At 47.0% G+C, this 21,400-nt stretch overlaps 1 protein-coding gene across 3 annotated transcripts in view; it reads left to right on the top strand.

Moving 5' to 3' along the window:
• The window catches only part of MVB12A (multivesicular body subunit 12A), a 561,417-nt gene that overhangs the window by 256,800 nt on the left and 283,217 nt on the right, over positions 1-21,400 (top strand). For all 3 annotated transcript variants that reach the window (XM_044084779.1, XM_044084781.1, XM_044084780.1), the window contains exons 4-5: positions 19,535-19,631; positions 19,973-20,102. In XM_044084779.1, coding sequence (XP_043940714.1) covers positions 19,535-19,631; positions 19,973-20,102 — 227 coding nt within the window. The remainder of the gene's footprint in view (positions 1-19,534; positions 19,632-19,972; positions 20,103-21,400) is intronic.

Here is a 21,400-nt window from a genome sequence, read left to right as displayed (position 1 = left end):
TGCTCCGGAGCCGGTCCCCACTTCGACGCATCCAATTCCTCCTCCAACCTCCTCTGAGCCATTGAAGTCGGTGATGGTAGAGCAGAGCAGAGTTGTCCAGTCGGAACAGAGACTCCCTCGGAGCTTTTCTGTTCCGACCATCATTCCTACCCTGTCCTCGGCGTCAGGGTTCGGTACCGGGACTTCCTCGGTCGGGGCCGAGGGGAACACTTTGGAACTGGTAACTTCGGTTCCTAGTCTTCCCCTCGGAGCGTCGGCCGCAGGGATTCCCAGTACCGTCGTGGTCTCAGCCGGTGTCCTCCGTAGAGTCTGGAGGTCCTGCTTTTGAGGCCATGAGGAGTGCGCTGGCCATGTCCTTGCCGGCTCAGCAAGTCCTCTACCTCACCGTCCCTAGACTTGGGAACTGGTGCTTCTGGTGTGCTTCATTCCCACGACAGTGGGGCCCCAGGGCCTGAGGATACCCCCTTGGGGGGGTTCCCTTCTCCCGGGAGGTCTTTCTGAATCCGCTTCAGATGAACCTCCAAGAAAAAAATTGTGCGAGAGGAAGCACATTGACTCCCAGGATGAGTCTATCACTTCAGATACTGAAATCGATGATGCGGAGGGGTCCCCAAAATCGTCCTCGGATGACGTCTCATTCTCAGATATCCTCGAGATCCTGAGACAGAGAGGCGATTGGCAGTCCAAAACCCCTTCCGCGGAGGAGTCAGTCTTCCTCAAGGCTTTTGGGGCCCAGCCCTCCGCCTCCTGGGTGTCTCCACCCTTCGATGAATTACTAGATTTAGTTTCTCGAAGGGTGTGGGAACACCCTGACTCTGTGGAACCGGTGCCCGCCAGGCCTAACAAGTTCCTCTCAGCCCCTCCTCAAAAGGAATTTTTGACCAAAGGAGTTGCAGTAGATGCGATGGTGGTGGCATCTGCCACTCAGCAAGACGTGGCAGAGGCTTCAACGTCTATTCACCCTCCTAATAAGGATTCCAGGAGCATGGATAGGTACGGGAAGCGTACCCTTTCTTCAGCGGCCTTTACCCTGCGGTCGCTGAATTACCTTTGTCATTTCACCAGGCTCCAAAGGGACCTCCTCAAAGAGTTCGAGTCTCTTACAGGTAACCTTCCTGAGGCGTTAGCCCAAACTGTTGGCGCCCAGATGACTACCCTATCTTCGATAGTCAACTCATCCATGAGGCTCATCTCATATGCGGCCGAAGGGGCGAGTAGAGCAGCGGGAACAGGCGTGGCTCTTAGAAGACACGCCTGGTTACGCTTGTGTCCCTTTGCGGAGGCTTTTAAGTCTCCTTCACCGACGCCCCCTTTGATGGCTCCTCCCTGTTTGGACCCAAGGTGAAGGACACACTGACTCGGTGCGAGCAGGAGGGCAAGACCTTGACTGCCATGGGGACCCGTTTTTTCGCTCCCTCTAGACCTTACCTCAAGGCCCAGAGAGGAGGGAAAATGTGGTTCAGGAAATCTCAAAGGTCTTTCCCTACTCCACCGAGTGATCCCCCCTCTAGAGGCAGGGGGGGGATTCAGGAAGACGCCGCCCCAGAGGCGGCAGAGGCCCCCGTAACTCTGGAGACCGCGATTCCTTTCATGGTCCATCCTACGCTCCCCGTCCCTGAGACGTGGCCTGACTGCGCATCTCCGGAGCCAGTCGGGGGTCGTTTTGCGGAACACCCACAGGCTTGGGAATCTATCACCAAGGATCAGTGGGTGCTCCGAATCATAACCAGAGGCTATCTCATCCCTTTCATCAAGATCCCCCCTCTTCCTATCAGGAAAATCCCGGATGTGCCACCCAGTCAGCGGGATCAAGCAGCGGTCGAGGTTTCAAAGCTGCTAAGAAAAGGAGTCATCCAGCCTGTCCCCGCCGACCAGATCGGATCAGGAACTTACTCAAGACTATTTTTGGTGCCAAAAAAGGCAGGGGACTTGAGGCCCATTTTGGACCTCAGCTCATTGAATCGCTTTGTAAAAAAATCCAAATTCCGAATGGTCACCCTTCAGTCCATTCTCCCGTTATTGGAGAAGGATGTCTGGATGTGCTCCATAGATCTCAAGGACGCTTACTATCACATTCTGATAACTCAAGAGTCCAGGAGTAATTTACGCTTCCGCCTGAGAACCAGTCATTTTCAGTTCCAAGCACTGCCCTTTGATCTCACTACAGCCCCCAGGGTGTTCACCAAGTGTCTGGCAGTAGTGACAGCTCACTTGAGAAGTCTAGGATTCCAAGTGTTTCCCTATCTAGACGACTGGCTCCTTACTGCCACCTCCAAGCATCTATTAGTTCGGGCGCTTATGACCACAGTCAGTTTGGGTCATTCACTAGGAATCACGTTCAATTGGGGAAAATCTGTGCTGCAGCCGTCTCAGCATATTACATTTATAGGCGCAGAGTTCGACACAAGAAGAATGCGGGCATTCTTGCCGGTAGAAAGGATTCAGGTCCTGCAGTCTCAGGTTCAAACCTTATTACCCAGATCACTAGTTCAGGCCAGACTGATTCTGCAGATGTTATGTGATCCTATCTCGCCTACATTCTGTACTGATGGGTTCGGAGCCGATCCTCGGCTCCGACTCTGCACGCTATACTATAGAGCGAAGTCTCTTATTGGCTGAGTTATTCTCCATCCCAGGATGCACCACCACTGCTTTCCCAGATCTCGTTTGCCGCTTGATAGCTTTAGCCATGGTCTCGGACTTGGCTGAGCTAAGTACTATTTACTGACAAGTTTTCTGTCAGAATTCTCCTAATTTTTTCACCCAAAAGCTGTTTTAACAGCTACTTGTTCACGTAGTGTGTAGTTTGTGGAGTTTTTGTGGTAGTTTTTGGTAGCGCTAGTGCTTCCCACCTAGGACAGTCATGCGCTAGTTAGTTTAATTTAATTTACCCGTATAAATATAGCTAAACTGTTCTAACAGCTACTTTTGTGTGTGTGTTTTCTCTAGACTTGTTGTGTATCCCTCTTAGAGTCAAGGTTCCGTTTGAGGGGCCTTGCCCTCTCGCTTTAGTGGGAACGTTTTTTTTTCTCCTTACCTAAGCTTCTGCCTGAGTGAGTGTTGAGTTGTTGGCAAATAGCTTTATTTTATCTTATTGTTCATCCCGTTTAAGTTAGAGGGATTGGACGCTTCTGCTTGAATTCTGTTTATTCCTTTTGGACTTGCTGTGTAATTTCCTTTTTTTTGTCATGTCGAAGGAACATATGCCTTCGGGCTTTAAAAAATGTACCAAGTGTGGGTACAAGATGTCAATCACGGATGACCACTCTCTGTGTTTATTGCCTAGGTCCAAAACACCTTCAAGAGTTATGCAGTGTATGCCACGCTTTTTCTTCTCGTGTCCTCCAAGAGAGGAAAAACAAATTGATATTGAAAGGGCTCATCACCCCTTCTTTTGAGGAGGCTTTATCTTCTTCCCCCTCTCCTTCGAGGAAGAAGTCCTCTGCTCCGACCAGCCCGTCTGAGCTGGCAGCAAAAAAATCAAGGCAGACTTCTCCGTCGGCTCCAAGGACTTCGGAGCCGAGGTCGGAACGGTCTGCCTCGATGCCTCCAGCCTCGACTCCTCTGTCTTCGGAGCCGAGTGCTCGAGCATTGAGAGGCGGGTCACCTGCTTCGGCTCCATTGCTTTCAGAGCCGATGAAGGTCACCCGCTCAGACTCTTCTACTTCGGCGCTGAAGCCCCCATCGGCTCAGAGGGAAATTGCTGTATTGGTGGAGTCTCCCTCGGCGCCGATACTTCTGGAAACTATTCGGAGCCGGTCCCCCAGTTTTTCGGAACCGGCAGAGAAGTCAACTTGGACCCGATCGGTCTCTTCCCGGTCTTAGAGGATGTCCGATTTGGATATAGACAGGGTGCTGCAAAGGTTATTTCAGTCTCCGGTGTTCCAAAAGTTGGTCTCGGCTCCAGCTCAGTCTGCTTCGGAGCCGGTTTCCCACCCTGTTGCTTCGATTCCTCCTCCAACGGCCGCGGCGCCGTTGGAGTCGGTGATGGTGGAGCCGGTGGAGGTTGTAGGGTCGGTTCCGACCCTTACTCCAACACCGCCCCTTGGGTCGGAGTTCGGTACTCTGACCTCCTCTGTCGGCCCCGGGGGTGTTGCTTCGGGACCATTATTATCTGTTCCGAGCCTCCCTCTCAGTGCGTCGGCTTCGGGAGCTCCGGCTACTGTCGTGGCCTTGGAGGTTGAACCTGGTGGTCCGGCCTTCAGGGCCATGAGGAGTGCCTTGGCCAAATCTTCCTTGGCCACTTCCTCCATCACATCGTCACCTTCCCTTGACACTGAGACTGGTTCTGTTGTAGTCCCCTGTCTCAACACAGCGGAGCCCCGGGGCCTGAGACTACTCCCACTTCAGGTTCCCTGCTTCCTGAAGGTCCCTCCGAAGAGTCTTCAGAGGAACCTCCCAGGAAGAGATAGTGCAAGAGGAAGCACATCGACTCCCCCGATGAGTCTCTTACCTCGGACACCGATCTTGATGATGCGGAAGGGCCCCCCCAAGTCGTCCTTGGATGATGTCTCCTATGCGGACATCTTGGAGATTCTCAAACAACGAGGCGGCTGGCAGTCCAAACCCCCTTCTGCTGACGAGTCGGTGTTCCTCAAGGCCTTCGGGCTCAGCCCTCCGCCTCCTGGGTGTCTCCGCCCTTCGATGAGCTCCTAGATTTGATCTCTCGGAGGGCGTGGGAACATCCAGATTCTGTGGAACCGGTGCCAGCTCGTCCTAACAAATTTCTCTCGGCGCCTCCGGAAAAGGAATTTCTCACCAAAGGTGTGGCTGTAGATACCCTGGTGGTGGCATCTGCTACCCAACAAGACGTGGCAGAGGCGTCTACATCCGTCCATCCTCCTAATAAAGAGTCTAGGAGCATGGATCGGTACGGGAAGCGCACCCTTACTTCAGCAGCCTTTACTTTAAGGTCTCTGAATTATCTGACGCACTTCACCAGACTTCAGAGGGATCTGGTCAAGGAACTTTCAGATACCCTCTCTGGTAGCCTACCTGAGCAGTTGGCCCAGACGGTTAGCTCTCAGCTGGCCACCTTATCATTATCGAACTCGTCCATGAGGCTCATTTCGTATGCAGCCGAAGGCGGTAGAGCGCGGAACAGGTGTTGCTCTACGGAGACAAGCCTGGCTCCGCCTGTGTCACTTTGCGGAAGCCTTCGAGTCTTCCTTTGCTGACGCTCCCTTCGATGGGTCCTCTCTGTTTGGACCCAAGGTAAAGGACACGTTGACCCGCTGTGAACAAGAGGGTAAGACCTTGACTGCCGTAGGGGCACGTTTTTTCACTCCCTTCAGGCCTTATCCCAAGGCTAGAAGAGGGGGGAAAATGTGGTTCCGTAAATCCCAAAAGGCTTACTCCTCACAGCAGGGCGATTCCCCCTTCTAGAGGCAGAGGAGGAGGAAATTTTTCAGGGAGACGCCGTCCCAGAGGCAGCAGAGGCCCCCGCAACACTGGAGACCGCGAGTCCTTTCGTGGCTCCTCATCCTTCCAACATCCCTGAAGGTGTCCCCGACGGTGCAACTCCAGAGCCAGTCAGGGGTCGTTTCTCGAAGCACCTAAAGGCCTGGGAAAGTGTCACTCAGGACAAATGGGTGCTCCGAATTATAGCCGGGGGTTACGTCATCCCCTTCTCACACACCCCCCCCTCGTCCAAAAGAATCCCGGACCCGCCACCCAGTCAACGGGATCAAGCAGCCTACGAAATCTCAAAGCTGCTTCAAAAAGGAGTCATCCAACCTGTCCCCGCAGACCAGACCGGATTAGGGACTTACTCAAAATTCTTTTTGGTGCCAAAAAAGACTGGAGGCCAATTTTGGATCTCAGCAATCTAAATTGTTCAGTAAAAAAGTCCAAGTTTCGGATGGTCACTTTGCAATCCATTCTCCCGCTACTGGAGAAAGGTGTTTGGATGTGCTCCATAGATCTCAAGGACGCCTATTATCACATCCTGATGGATCAGGTGTCCAGGAGACACTTGCGCTTCAGCCTGGGGGGCAGTCATTTCCAGTTCCGTGCACTGCCCTTTGGTCTCACCACAGCCCCCAGGGTGTTCACCAAATGTTTGGCGGTGGTGACTGCTCACTTGAGAAGTCTAGGATTCCAGGTGTTTCCATACCTAGACGACTGGCTCCTAACTGCCACCTCCAGGTGTCTACTCTTACAGAACCTAGCAGCCACTATATCTCTGGGCAACTCCCTAGGAATCACCTTCAATTGGACAAAGTCTGTATTGCTGCCGTCTCAACGAATACGGTTTATCGGAGCAGAGATAGATTCACAACGTATGCGGGTCTATCTTCCTACAGAGAGGATACAAGTATTACAGTCTCAAGTTCGTGCCTTGCTTCTCAAACGTCGAGCCCCAGCCAGGATGGTCCTACAACTGTTAGGTTCCATGTCGGCCACTGTCCTTCTAGTCCCCTTAGCAAGGTTACATGAGGATTCTCCAGTGGCTACTGTCAGCCCAGTGGTCATTTCAGGATCTCCCTCTGTCACCCCATTCTGATCACAGAGACTTGCAAACAAGATCTTCGTTGGTGGCTTCTGTCCTCCAACCTGGATCAAGGGTGACCCTTCGTCCCACCACCTCCAGTGGCCACACTGACTACAGACGCCTCCCAATGGGTGGGGGGGACATTACCTGGGCAGTTCAGTCCAAGGCAGTTGGCATGCCGACGAGAGTCTCCTTCACATCAACATACTGGAAATGAGGGCGGAACTGCTATCGATACAAGCGTTACACGATTATCTCCCCTCGGGCTTGATTGCCATTCAGTCTGACAACATGTCACTAGTCTGGTACCTGAACAAGCAGGGAGGGACCAGATCCTACCCCCTTTGCAGAGAGGCCATGAGAGTATGGAATTGGGCAATTGCGACCGATCGTTCTCTGGTAGCAACTCACATTCCAGGGAAATCCAATGTGATAGCCGACAAACTGAGCAGAACTATTCTCTGCCCTCACGAGTGGTCTCTGAACGACAGAGTGACAACTCAAATGTTCAGAAGATGGGGAACTCCTTGTTGCGACCTCTTCGCAACCCCCCGCAACACAAAATGTCGTCAATTTTTCTCCCTCACCCCAGTTCCGGGAGAGATGCCCAAGGATGCCCTAGTCCAAGCCTGGCCCACCGGTCTACTATACGCCTTCCCTCCGGTCCCCCTTATTCCCAAGGTGATCCAGAAGGCGATTTGCTTGGAGAGCAAAATGATTTTGGTTGCCCCATACTGGCCTCATCAAGTTTGGTTTCCCTTTCTTCAAAAATATGCACTGGACGGTCCATGGATCCTGGACCAAGATCCGGATCTCTTGACCCATCAGTCGGGACAGCTACATAACCTCGACGAGTGGAGGGAGTGAACAGCTTGGCTCCTCCTCTTCCGACACTAGTCAGGAACCATGCTTTGGATCCTGAAGTCATTCATATCTTATCGGCCCACAAGACTTCTACTAAAAAAATGTATAACAGCAAATGGAAGAGATTTGCTATTTGGGCCCAGCTCCGAGGGTTGGATCCCTTAACTTTTCCTGTATCAGAGGTTCTGAAATTTTTAGCTTCTCTGTTCAATCAAGGTTCTTCGGTCTCTACCATCAAGGTTCAATTGGCTGCTATTTCCAATTTTCATGAGAGCATAAATCTACCATTGATGAGCAACAAGTTGTGTAAAGCCTTCATGAAAGGTGCTGGGCTACTACGACCACCGATATCTCATCCCGCTCCTCCATTGGATCTTAATGTGGTGTTAGCTGCTTTGACCTCTTCCCCCTTTGAACCGGCAGCAACTTGTGATTTGAAATTTCTTTCTTGGAAAACTGCCTTTTTAGTTGCAAATCACATCAGCCAGAAGAGTCTCGGAACTTCAAGCCCTATGTGTCAAACCACCATATCTGGTTTTCCACAAGGATAGAGTATCCCTCAGACCCAATCCAACCTTTGTCCCTAAGGTTTGTTCTACTTTTTGTCTGCAACAGTCTTTGGAACTCCCAGTCTTCTTTCCAAAGTACTCAAACAGAGCGGAATATATCTTTCACACCTTAGATGTTCACAGACAATTACGCTTCTACTTGGATAGAACACTCCAAACACGGAAAACAGATCAGTTGTTTGTGTCCTTTTCAGATAAATTGGGCAAAGCTGTCACGAAGGTCACTATTGCTAAGTGGATCAGAGACTGTATAAGTCATATTTATTTCATTTCCAATAAAGAGCTTACAACTACAGTAAAAGCTCATTCTACCAGAGCTATGGCTACTTCAACGGCCTTTCATTCTAAACTTGCCATTAGTGACATATGTGCTACGGCCACATGGTCTTCCCCCCACACCTTCATTTCTCATTACAAGTTGGATGTGGCATCTCGGGGACAAGCTTCCTTCGGTTCCACAGTTCTCAGGAGTGTTTTCCAGTGAGCCACCCAGGAATCAGTTGCTAGGGACGCTGTCCCATCAGTACAGAATGTAGGCGAGATAGGATCACATAACATCTTTTAGTTATGTACTTACCATAACTTTAGGTGTTTGGGATCCATCTCGCCTACATTCCTAATAACCCACCCTCCTTCCCCCTGCCTTGGAGATCAGAAGAGACCGAACGGTTCCAGTTTAGCTGTTTCACCTTGAATCACCTGGCAATGTTATATCATCAGTCTGTGTGTGTGTGCATGTGTGCGGGCAAACAAGATCTGGGGAAGCAGTGGTGGTGCATCCTGGGATGTAGAATAGCTCAGCCAATGAGAGACTTTGCTCTATAGTATAGCGTGCCAAGTCGGAGCCGAGGATCGGCTCCGAACCCATCAGTACAGAATGTAGGCGAGATGGATCCCAAACATCTAAAGTTATGGTAAGTACATAACTAAAAGTTATTGGGCACGATGGCCTCGACTATTCTACTAGTCCCCTTAGCCAGGCTGCACATGCGGGTGCTGCAATGGTTACTGTCGGTTCAATGGTCCTTTCAGGAACTTCCCCTGAACCATTTGGTCCAGATTACCGAAATTTGCCGTCGGGACCTACTTTGGTGGCTGCTTCGGTCCAACCTGGACCAGGGGCGACCCTTTGCCCTTCAGCCTCCCGTCGCCACGGTGACCACGGATGCCTCCCAGACAGGGTGGGGGGGTCATTATCTGGACAGGTCTGTCCAAGGCACGTGGGCAGGCTCACGAAACGCACTTGCATATCAATATCCTGGAAATGAGTGGTGCTACTGGTGTTGCAAGCACTTCATCATGCTCTTCCACGGGGTACTATTGCGATCCTATCCGACAACGTCGGTAGTCTGGTACATAAACAAGCAAGGCGGAACCAGGTCCTACCCTCTTTGCCGAGAGGCCATGAGAGTGTGGCATTGGGCGATTTCTACCCAGCGTTTTCTAGTGGCAACGCACATTCCAGGGAAATCCAATGTGATTGCAGGCAGGCTGAGCAGGACTCTCCTGTTACCCCACGAGTGGTCCCTCAACGACAGGGTGGCTGCAAACATCTTCGCCAAGTGGGGCCTCCCTTGTTGCGACTTGTTCGCCAGTCCTCACAATGCGAAATGCAGGGACTTCTTCACTCTGACTCCCTCTCAGGGGCAGATTCCCAGGGACGCTCTAGCTCACAGTTGGCCCCCCGGTCTACTTTACGCCTTCCCTCCGGTTCCTCTTCTCCCGAAGGTGATACAGAAGGCGATTTATCTAGGGAGCGACATGATTTTGATCGCTCCACACTGGCCTCGTCAGGTTTGGTTCCCCTTCCTTCTGAGGTATGCGGTGGAGGGCCCATGGTTTCTGGACCTAGTGCCTGACCTGTTGACTCATCAGTTGGGACAGTCTCACCCATCCCTCAGGTCCTTGAGGTTGGCCGCTTGGTTATTCCACTTCCAACCTTAGTCAGAGATAACTCTTTTTCTCCAGACGTCATCCACATTTTGTCCTCTTCTCACAAACCTTCCACTATTAAACTGTATTCCAGCAAGTGGAAGAGGTTTGCTCTTTGGGCCCAACGAGGTATAGATCCCCTTACCGCCCCAGTACCTCAGGTTTTAGAATTCCTGGCTTCTTTGTTTTATTTGGGCTCTTCAGTTTCCACAATTAAAGTCCAACTGGCAGCTATCTCTAATTTTCATGTCTCCTTTGAGCCTTCCTTAATGGCAAACAGGCTTTGCAAATCTTTCCTTAAAGGTGCGTGGCTCCTTCGGCCCCCAATAGCCCATCCTGTGCCCCCTTGGGACCTGAATATGGTTCTAGCTTCTTTAACTGCCCGCCCCTTTGAACCAGCAGCTACTTTTGATATAAAATTTCTATCTTTAAAAACCGCCTTTTTGGTGGCAATAACCTCTGCCAAGCGGGTCTCAGAGCTTCAGGCTCTCTGTTCTAATCCTCATTTGACCTTTCACAAAGACAGAGTGTCCCTCAAGTTAAATCCCTCTTTCTTGCCCAAGGTAGCATCCCCCTTATGCATTCAACAATCTTTGGAGCTCCCTTTGTTTTTTCCCCAAATTCTCCAATAGCGCAGAATATATCTTCCATCAGTTGGATGTTCACAGACAACTGTGTTTTTATTTAAGTAGGACCAATCAGACACGAAAGTCAGATCAGCTGTTTGTGTCCTTTGTGGAAAATAGGTTGGGTCAACCGGTGGCTAAAACTACCATAGCCAAATGGATTAAAGATTGCATCTCCTTCATTTATTCACGGTCCGGCAAAGAGCTACCATTCCCAGTCAGGGCTCATTCTACCAGGGCAATGGCTACTTCTGTAGCATTCCACTCCAAATTATCGATAGATGATATCTGTGCGGCCACTACCTGGACTCCTCCACACACCTTCATTTCTCATCACAAGATAGATGTGGCTTCTCTGGGTAGAGCTTCCTTTGGTTCCACAGTTCTCAGGAGTGTTTTCCAATGAGCCACCCGGGATTTAGGTGCTAGGGACGCTGTCCCATCAGTTATGAATGTAGGCGAGATAGGATCCCATTTCATATTTTAGTTATGTACTTACCATAACTTCGGATGTATGGGATCCATCTACATTCATCGCATCCCTCCTTCCTCCTTCCCATTGGATTTAGAGGGAATGTTGCTACTTACTGAGTTTTTTCTCTTGAAGGACTTTAGTTTGTTACAGTTGCTGGTATGTCTCTGTGTCTGGATGTAGGTATGTAAGCGAACAAACAAGATCTGGGGAAGCAGGCGTGGTGCATTCTGGGATAAGGGGTAGCTCAGCCAATTAGAGACTTAGTTCTACTATATAGTGGCCGAGTCGGAGCCGATGGATCGGCTCTGAACCCATCAGTTATGAATGTAGGCGAGATGGATCCCATACATCCGAAGTTATGGTAAGTACATAACTAAAAGTTTGTGCATATATAGCTGCATTATACTTGGCAGTGTATTTTTTGCTTTGCCCATTTGAGTTTGTGCTACCATACTACCAACAATGTTTTTGAAGCTATTTTGGGGTCCTTGGCAGCTAACCATACGCTTCTTCTGGTGCCCTCCCCTTGATTGGCAGGTCTGCTGAACCATCATATCTTCCCCAGATCTGCTCTGACAGTGGGGGTGGAGAGGAGAGCATGCAGTGGGGGGGTAGGTAAGAGCTGTACCGCTCTTCTGTTTTGCAGTGTGTTGGTATCAGCAGATTGACTCTCCCAACCTCAGGCAGTACTACAGCTTTTCTTATGTACCTTATTTCCATACCTGGCTTGGTCGCATATCTGATGTTCGTGTTTCACTGTTGCAGTCATTACATTTGGGTAATCTGCTGGCAGGTTGCCCTCATTTGGCCTGATTAACAAAGTCTTGTGTCCTGCGTCAGTTGCTGTCCCTTCTTCCATGACGTCAGGGGTATAAAACATGCAGCCGACGCCATTACATCAGTCTTTCTTGCTGCACTGTGCCCGAAGCAGTAGTAGTTCGCAAGTGCCGGTCTGCCGACTCCTGAAATTTTTGTTTTAGAGTTTCAGAACCGAAGTCTTCAACTTAAAGCTAAGTACCCCATTGGAGCAACTTTTTCTTGCTTCTTACTGATGTCAGTAAAAGTTAATTACTTGTGGGAAGCAAATACCTCATAAGGATTTTCATTTGTACTGTATTCCTTGCCTAGGCCCTGACGACGACATACCTTGCTGTCTGTTTTGTGCTTTATGTAATCAGTGCACTATCCATCAGTACATTTTTGCTTCAAAATATTTTGGTTCTTGGTTTAATTATCCAGAAATGACGTCAGTTAGCCATCCGACTATCAGAATACCGAAAAAAACGCAAAGAAAAAGGCAGACAGGCTGTTTAGGTCCAAAACAGCCGACGACGCTTCTCCTAAGCCAGTCGGCAGTTTGCCAGTACTCAGTGAGGCGCTTTCGCAGCCCCCGATACCTGCTACTTCTGATTCACAGGCCTCTACTAAGACCCATTCAGAGTCCAGTATGCCACAAGATGCTTCACATATGGAACCCGCGGATGTGTCTACCTTGGATGGATCCGGAGCAGCTGAGCAGGCACTGGCTTTTGAGGGTGTATTCAGACCTACAGACTTGCATATTAAACAGACTCTAACTTCAGTGCTAAGGCCTAAATCTCTGTCTAAAAAACCGACGCCCAGGCCACATTTTCAGGCCCCCTATGCCTAAAAAACAAATGATCCAAGTGGCTGAAGATTTAATAACTCTAATCAGGGGTAGTCAACCCCCCCCCCCCCAAGAGGCCTAGGATTGAGAATTTGACTATGAATCTTCTGAGCAGGACTGTTTCTTCTGACTGTTCTAATGATCTGGATTTGTCCATACCTACTTATGAGGACTCTGCAGAGGATTCCATTCCCTCTGCTTCTCCACCTGAGGATTTCTCTTTTGGGGAAACTTTGCATACCTTAAGGGAGCATTTCCACTGGGAAAGTCAGGATTTCTCTGAATCCAAAAAGAGGCATAGGGATTTTCTTCCTCAGAATAGGCCTTTGGCTATACCTCCTGTACTAGATATTGTTTGTGTTTTCGGAATCTAGTATGGCCTCTGATTCCTTGCCTCCGGCCCCTAGCAAACCAGACAGGGACTACAAGGTTCCTGAGTCCCACAAATTCCTTTTCAAAAATCCTGTTGCGGACCCTGAAACCATTTCTCAGGGGCCCAAGGGCATAAGGCTTCTACTGCTAAAAACCTACCCCTTTTGATAGAGACTCCAGGGTGCTGGCTATATGGGGTAAAAAGGTTTATACTGCTGCACCCTTAGCAATCCGGGCTTTAAACTGTCAATTTCATATGCTAAAATATCAACAGCATATCATGGGACTGCTTAAACAGAAAATCGTTGATTTCTGACTGTGGAGAATAAAGATTTGCAGGATTTATTGCATTCAGCTGAACAAGCAGTGTGGTTTTGATTCCTTAGAGACCTCTTGTAGGGCTGCTGTTACTGGGTCTGTGCTTAGAAGGCATGCTTGGCTTAAGGAGCAGTCTCTGCCTCATGTTAAAGCAAAACTTTTGGATGCTCCTTTACAGCAGGACCACTTCTTTGGCAATAAGGCTGAAGAACTTCTAAATAAGATGGAAGATGAAGTTAAATCTATGCAAACTGTGAAAGATTTCTTACAAGTGCAACCTGCTAGATTTAGTAGGCATTGGCCTACTAAGAACTGGTCCTTTCCAGCTCCTTCCTGAACCACTATGGCCAAACCCAGACATTCCAAAACCACCAGGTTTCAGTCCCAAGGGACTTTCAGAACTAAGCAATTGGGTGCTTCCACTTCCAAATCTGCAGACAAGGCACCACCCTATGGTAAATAGCCTCAATGACTTCCCTTTGAAATTACCAAGCACTTGCCTCTTAGCTGCCCCTTTGGGGGGAAAACTGGCTCTTCATTCAAGATACTGGCAACTTATAACCCAGGACAAATGGGTTTTAAATAGTGTCCCAGGGTACAGATTTCATTTCCACAAGCTTCCAACTCTGGTGGCCATACCTGCCCCCAAATCAGTGGTCAGAGGCTCAGAAACAAGTACTTTCCCTCCTAAACATGGGGGCTATTCAACTAGTACCAGAAGAGGAAAAGGGACCAGGTTTCTATTCCAGACTTTTCCTGGTACCTAGAAAAGACTAATCGTGGTGTCCAATTCTGGACCTGTCTACTCTAAGCACCTTTCTTGACATTCCAAAATTCAAGACGCTGACACTACACCAGTTACTTCCTGTGCTAGGCAAGGATGCCTGGTTGGCAACTCTCCACTTAAGAGGCTTACTTGCATATCCCAATCAGGGAATCTTGCAGAAGATTCCTATACTTCAAAGCAGGCTGCATGCATTATCAGTTCTCTGCACTGCCCTTTGGCTTGTGTACTGCACCCAAGGTATTCACAAAAGTGCCTGGCTCCAGCAATTGCATTTTGCAGGCAAAGAAATACTCAAATATATCCATACCAGTACGATTGTCTAATTCAGGCAGAAAACCAGGCCATTCTTCTAAAACATCTGGCATTTGTAAAAAGACTTCTAACCTGTCTAGGGTACACCATAAACGAAAAGAAGTCTCAAGTGGTACCCTCTCAAAAAATTACATTCCTGGGTGCAAGCTTTAATACAACTGGCCAGATGGCTTTCCTTACGCCAGAAAAGCAAATTCATTTGGTGACTTACTTCAAACAGGTGGCCACAAAAACCCTGCTATCTGCAAGGCAAATACTGCAAGCCTTGGGGTTCTTGACCTCATGCTTTCTAATTCCATATGCAAGACTGCATATGAGGAAATTTCAGTGGTACTTAAAAAGTTTATGGAGTCAACATTGTCACAGCCTGGAAACAATCATACCTTCCCTGCGCCTAGAGTTCCTATGGTGGGCAGAGGCCTGCCACCAAAACAAGGGACTGCCATTCACACCACCCCCCTGCTGCCCAAACCCTAACTACAGACACATCAGACTATGCATGGGGGGGCATCTGGCAGGGAAGTGCATTAAGGGCAAATGGAGCCCAAATCAAATGCACCTTCATATCAAAGAAATGCTAGCTGTACCGAATGCACTGACGGCCTTCAAGGACTGCCTTCATCCAGGACAATTACTGATAGACTTGACAGCACCATGGTTATGTGCTAGATAAACAAGCAGGGGGTTACACATTCCTACCCCCTCTGCAGACTAGCCATGGCATTGTGGAACACGGCCTTGATCTACCAAGTAGAACTACAAACTCAATTCCTGCCAGGAAAGCAGAATGTTCTGGCAAGCGAAGTAAGCAGAAATCTCTTGGACCCTCACGAATGGAAACTGGATCCACAAATCTTCAGCACGTTAACATAGAAATGGGGAAGCTCAGACAGATCTATTTACCTCTCTCCAAAACTATCAGTTGGCCAAATTCTGCACAAGATCTCATCACAAAAAAGTCTGGAAAGTGAATGCTCTGTCCTTAAGCTGGAAAAACCTATCAGTCTATGCTTTTCGCCCTCTGCCTTTGCTCTCCAAAGTTCTAGTAAAAGTCAGACAGGACAAACCAAAAATGATTTTGATTGCTCCAGACTGGCCTCGTCAACACTGGTACCCACTCCTGCGCAGTGTCACACTTCTCCGTGGCACCTGCCTCGGACACATTCCTTACTGTCTCAGCAGGAGAACTAAATTCTGCACCCTCAGCTCCAAACATTGAATCTTGCAGCTTGGCTAATTGCTTAAATTCATCCTTTGCATCCCTCAGCAAATCTGTGATGTCATTTTGGAGGCGAGAAGACCTTGTACTAGAAAATCTTATGCTGACAAATGGAAAAGATTCTGTGCCTGGAATCAATCTCAAGGGATGAGTACAGCAGTACGCAATTTACCTCAGATTTTGCAATACTTAACTGAGATGCTTCATAAGGGCCTGTCTCTTTCTTCCGTAAAATCCATGCCTCAGCCATTTCAGCTCATTACAACACAGACCCCCCTCCCCCACCTCTTCTCTCATCCTCTTCTAAAGCAGCATCTCAGAGAGGCCAAAAACTTGAGACCACCCAGGAGAGCTCCAACCCTTGCCTGGGACCTTAACTTTGTATTGGAGAAACTCACTCTACCTCCTTTTGAGCCAGCTGCAACTGCAGACTTAAAATTTCTTTCCTGGAAAACAGCCTTCCTTTTAGCAATCACTTCGGCTAGGATATCTGAATTAAGGCCATTATGGCACTGGAGCCTTTAATCATCTTTCAAGCGGACAGGGTCACTCAGGGCCAATCCTTTTATGCCCAAGTTGGTATCCAGTGTGGCTCTTAATCAGCCATTGATTTGCCAACTTTCTTTCCCAATCCACAGAACAAGGGACAGCGGATTCTGCATTCATTGGATGTACACAGACGTCTTAGATTCTACTTGGACAGAACTAAATCTCGAAGAAAATCTGAACTGCTGGTAGCATTTGCTGCAGGGGCAGAGGGGAAGGCTATTTCAAAGCAAACCATTTCTAAATGGATAAGCCGTTGTATTAATTTCTGTTATAAGCACCATGGGAAACCGATCCCCCAGGGGATCAGATCTCATTCCACCAGGGCTGCATCTACTTCAGCCTTTCTCAGAGGTGTTCCTACCAGGGATATTCTAGAAGCTGCTACCTGGAGTTCAGTTCATACCAAGCATTATCACTTACCAGTTTTCTCTAAATCCAGAGCTGGCTTTGCCACTGCTGTTTTGCAGGGCCTTATAGCTGGTCCTAATGCTGTATAAATCCATCCTCCCAAACTTAGCTTTGGGAATATACCCAAATGTAATGACTGCAACTGTGAAACACGATGAACATAGTACAGTTGTGTACACTTACCATAAATGTAGATGTTCAAGTGTATTCACTGTTCAGTCCTGTTACCCTCTCTCCAGCCTCCTGTTTTTCTGTTACTATACCTCTATTATGCTTAAAAGCCTTTTTGGTGCATTTGCTTTTGTTTGGAGGTATATTTTTCTGTTTCTTATATATATATATATATATATATATATATATATATATATATATATATATATATATATATATAGCACCCCATTTGGGGGGGCACCTGACATCTGGGGCAAGATGGGGTCGGCTGCATGTTTTATACCTCTGATGACCTGACATCATGGAAGAAGAGACAGCAACCAACGCAGGACCCAACACTTAATCAGGCCGACTGAGGGCAGCCTGCCAGCAGATTACCCAAATGTAATGAGTGCAACAGTGAATACACTCTAACATCTACATTTATGGTAAGTGTACACAACTGTACTTTCTGTAGTCCTCACACATGCAGTTTTGGGACTCTAAAATTCTTCAGCTTTTCCAGAGGAGCTAGAGTCCTGAGTAATTCCTTGAATTCCTACTTTCTCTCCAGTCAACTTCAGGTGGTCAGTCTGTATCTCTTGAATTTGGAGCCTGTTATAAACACCAACTCATGATGTTCTGCTTTATCTAGTAGGTCCTGCTACTGCTGTCTGAATGCACCGTTTCCTCCCTGTCATAACTCTGCAGCGGGACAGAGATTATGAATATTCCCTATCCTTATACTGGAGTCTGATTGCCATAAGGCTGTCACTAATTCTGATTGCATCAGTCACCATCTTCTGAAGAATCTCCCTTACAATTCCCACACCATTTGTAGTCTGTCTTCCCCTGAGCAGTAGATTCTGGTTCTCAAGCCAAATAATTTTGCTTCTCTGCCCTTCCTGTTAGTGAACCTATATTGAGTACAGCAATCCTTAATTCACATTTGTCAGGTTGATTAGTTTTTCATTCAGCTTTTGCTCAACAGAACTGTCCCAGGGAACCTGTGCTGAGCAGCTGGGCACTTTATGGCGGGCACATGGACATTGTCAGGTGTCTAGCTTTGGCATGGTGCACTGTCTGATCTGTACTGTTGTCTAGGGGATACTGTTCACAACAGCTGGCACTCAGTCTGTACAATGGACACCATCTAGAGTCTGTGTTGGGTCAGGATTGCACCTTTCACCTTGTACATGGAAGATGAAGACTTTTACCTTTACGCCAGCTGTGTCATGACTACCTTTGTGCCCTGTCTTTATAAGCATCAACTAGGCAGAGAGGTATCTGTATATCTGACGCAGAGTGCAGGACTCTGACTATTCATTTCTTCCATGTTGTTTTTTTGAAAATTTAGAAAAATGTGGTACCTATAAATGGAATGTCATAGTTCAGTTCAGAAGACACAAACAGGAGAGTCCCTTCAGATCATATTTGCTTTTAATGGAAGTGTGTGTGTGTGTGTGTGTGTGTGTGTGTGTGTGTGTGTGTGTGTGTGTGTGTGTGTGTGTGTGTGTGTGTGTGTGTGTGTGTGTGTGTGTGCAGACAATCTGTTTTTATTTGAGGACGTTATCTTTATTATCCCTGTCACTAGTGTCCCATGTTTTGTCCCTTTTTGCAGTATGTCTCTTGGTAAAATCCTGAGAAAGGGGAAGCCGGGGCAAGGCAAGTCATTTAGCCAGTCAGTCTCCTCACTTGCTCATGAAAAAAGGCACTTGTGCCTTGTGGGTTTTGGCAGAAGTAATTAAAATTATAAGTGTGGCACATGGTACAGTGGTTAGTGTTGCTGCTTTACAGGTCTTGGTTCTCAAGTGTTATTCCTAACAGGGTTGGCTTATCTACAGAGTCTATGCATTCATCCTGTAACTCTGTCGCCTTTTTTCCCCCCTGGGTTCTGGTTTCCTTCCATGCCCTAAAAACATGCTGACAGGTAAATTGACAATTTGTTGTGTTTGCTTTTAGGGGGTGTGTGAGAGAAAGATGAAAGGACATCCATTTCAGGGTTAGTTTCATACCTTACCCTTTGTTGCTAGCCAAGGTATGCTCCAACTTCTCCGTGATAGAGGGTGCTGGAAAGTGTATTGAGTGAATAAAATTAAAATGCAGATTTCCATACCTTTTGAAAAGTCCTGTATGATTGGCAGAAGTAGATGTGCCCCTTCCTAGAGAATACAAGCACCATCGTCTGAGTTCTCCTCTGTAGTGGATATCTGTCCTTTGACAGTATCTCAAAGTCCTGCACTATGCAACAGCCATGCTGTGTGGGTACCTAGGGAACACAAGCAATGCAGGCAGAGTCCTGCACTCTGTGGCATATGCATGTATGCCTCTCTGCATGGTTGAGATGTATGATAAGGTTAAGGTATAAAGGTAGTGGTATATTATTTTCCAAAATTTTAGTGGTAGTTATAAATAAAAAAATATATATTGGGATCAGTCAGATTTACATTGATAGCGCTCCGTTCTTGACATCACATATGTAGCCCCTGCCGTGTATACTGCTGGTTTAATTTTTTGCTGCTGCTTTTTTTTTTTTTTTTTTTTTTTCCAGTTGGTAATCGTGACTTTTATTTTGTGGTTTTTGAAAGTAAAAAAAATGTTCCAAATGTTTGGAGGTATGAATGGGGCTGTCTTAGCAGAGTCTAAAATGCTGCATTCAAGTATGTGACAGTTTCTATGCAGTGCTTCTCCCTTGCCAATCCTTCATTTAATAAATGAAGATGGTTGTATTGATGTACTACAGCTGCACATTGACATTTGGGTCACAGAAAAATGCACAAAGAGCAAAACTGGTTTTGATATTTTTTTGCAGAATTTCCAAGGTGAGGTTATAGAGGATATCAGGATTCTGAGCGAAAAGTCGCCATTATTACCTGGATATTTTTTCATTGCAGAATACTTGGATGCAAGTAAGTATGCCTAAACAATGTGTCTATTTTTAAGTAAGCTTTGAAGTTGATGGTTTGCATTGTAAGAATGTGGGGTATGGGCTCGTCTTGTGAGAATTTTTACTGTATCATAGTTGCTTGTGTTAATTGTGCATTATTTACTGTTAATCACTGCACTTGATTCTGAAATGAATTGCAGAATAGTTTCAGAAACGATGTGTGCGGTATTGTACAATAAAATTTGAGAATGTAATCTCCTATGGCGTTGGTATTTTCAGCTAGTTTTTTTGTGGTATTTTCAACTAGTTTTCTTGTGATGCCATGTCTAGTTCAGATTTTTGGTCTTTTTTTTTTCTTTTCAGAAGCATCTGTGTCCAAGAAGAAGCGCATGTGTGCTAAAACACAGCCAGTTACCTCTGTAGACACAGCAGTATTTAGTATCCAGTTAACACTGAAAAATAAACAGCCATTACAGTCTTACACGTTCCTTGGGTATGGATGGATTTAAATCTTTTCTAACTTTCCCTCCCGATATGTGCACGCCTAATGTTCTGTTGAATTTTCTTAAACTTTCTTGTGCTAATTTTGTGGCCATTGTTGTATACTGTAGGTGAAAGTGGTGCAGGGGCAGGGTGAGCAGTTGTATATCTGGCATCTTCTGGTGCAGAGACAAGGGCAGAAAGTTGCATCATAGGTGACCCATAGTACACAGGCACAGTGAGCAATTGACCACAGGTGAGCTGTGGGAGGGTGGCGAGAGGGTAAACAATCTCACTAATGTTTGTCTTGAATTACAGAGGTAAATTGAGCAGTTGCTCCACGGTACAAATGTGTAGTGAGCATTTGTGCCACATATAGGTAAGGTTGTGGTGCAGAGGCAGTGACTGCCATAGATGAACTATGGTGTGTAGTCATTTAGCATATTGATGGAGGTTTCATAGATTGACTGAATTCTGCACATCAAAATCATTCCGCACGTAAAAATCCTGGTATTCGAAATTGTTGGTATGGCTAAAATTGAGGAAGAGAAAATGTTATGCTGTTTATATATTCCTAAGTTTAGTATAACTTAGAGTGCTGCAGCTTTCAGTATTATGTAAAGTTAGGAGGTTCCCCCTTCCAGACACAAGGGAATTTGTTTTTTGATTTTTTATTTTTTGGAGGGGGGGGGTTGGGGAAAGACCTACTTCCTGTTCATCTGTATTTTACTTTGTACCTGTTGCAGAGATGGCAAATCACCATGGAGGGCTGTGATGAGTGTAGTTAGTTCTGTATAGGTTGTGTGGCAATAATCTGTTGAAGAGAGTAGGTTCTAAGATATTGTATAGAGAGACAAAAGTTGAAGTTCCAGTTGAATTAAAAAAAAAAAAAAAAAAAAAAAAAAAAATTGAATTGTCAGTAGGACGTGGAGTAGGATCAGTAGGATCTCTCTCTCACTCACACACACACACACACACACACACACACACACACACACACACACACACACACACAGCCTGCACATGTGGCTTCCTCCTCGCCCCATTACTTTAATAACTTTTCCCATTTTGCAGTGAACGCTAGTTCTGTGTTCTGCAGATAATTCTCCATGTTTGGAACAAGTGTCTACTTCTAAAAGAAGTTGAATGGATTTCTGCATGGATTAGATATGTTGCCTTTATATGAACTGCTGTTGATTGCTGTTGATGAGGTAGAAAATACAGGTTAGAGGTTGTGGTAATGCAGCTTTCCAAACAAAATTTTTTTGAACAAAATACTTTTCTGTTATGTGCCGTGCTGTATGTCTGGTA

This window comes from Protopterus annectens, chromosome 9.part0 (assembly GCF_019279795.1).
Source record: "Protopterus annectens isolate FY-2018-M chromosome 9.part0, PAN1.0, whole genome shotgun sequence".
Classification (NCBI taxonomy): Eukaryota; Metazoa; Chordata; order Ceratodontiformes; family Protopteridae; genus Protopterus; species Protopterus annectens.
This window is presented reverse-complemented; position numbering and strand designations above follow the sequence as displayed.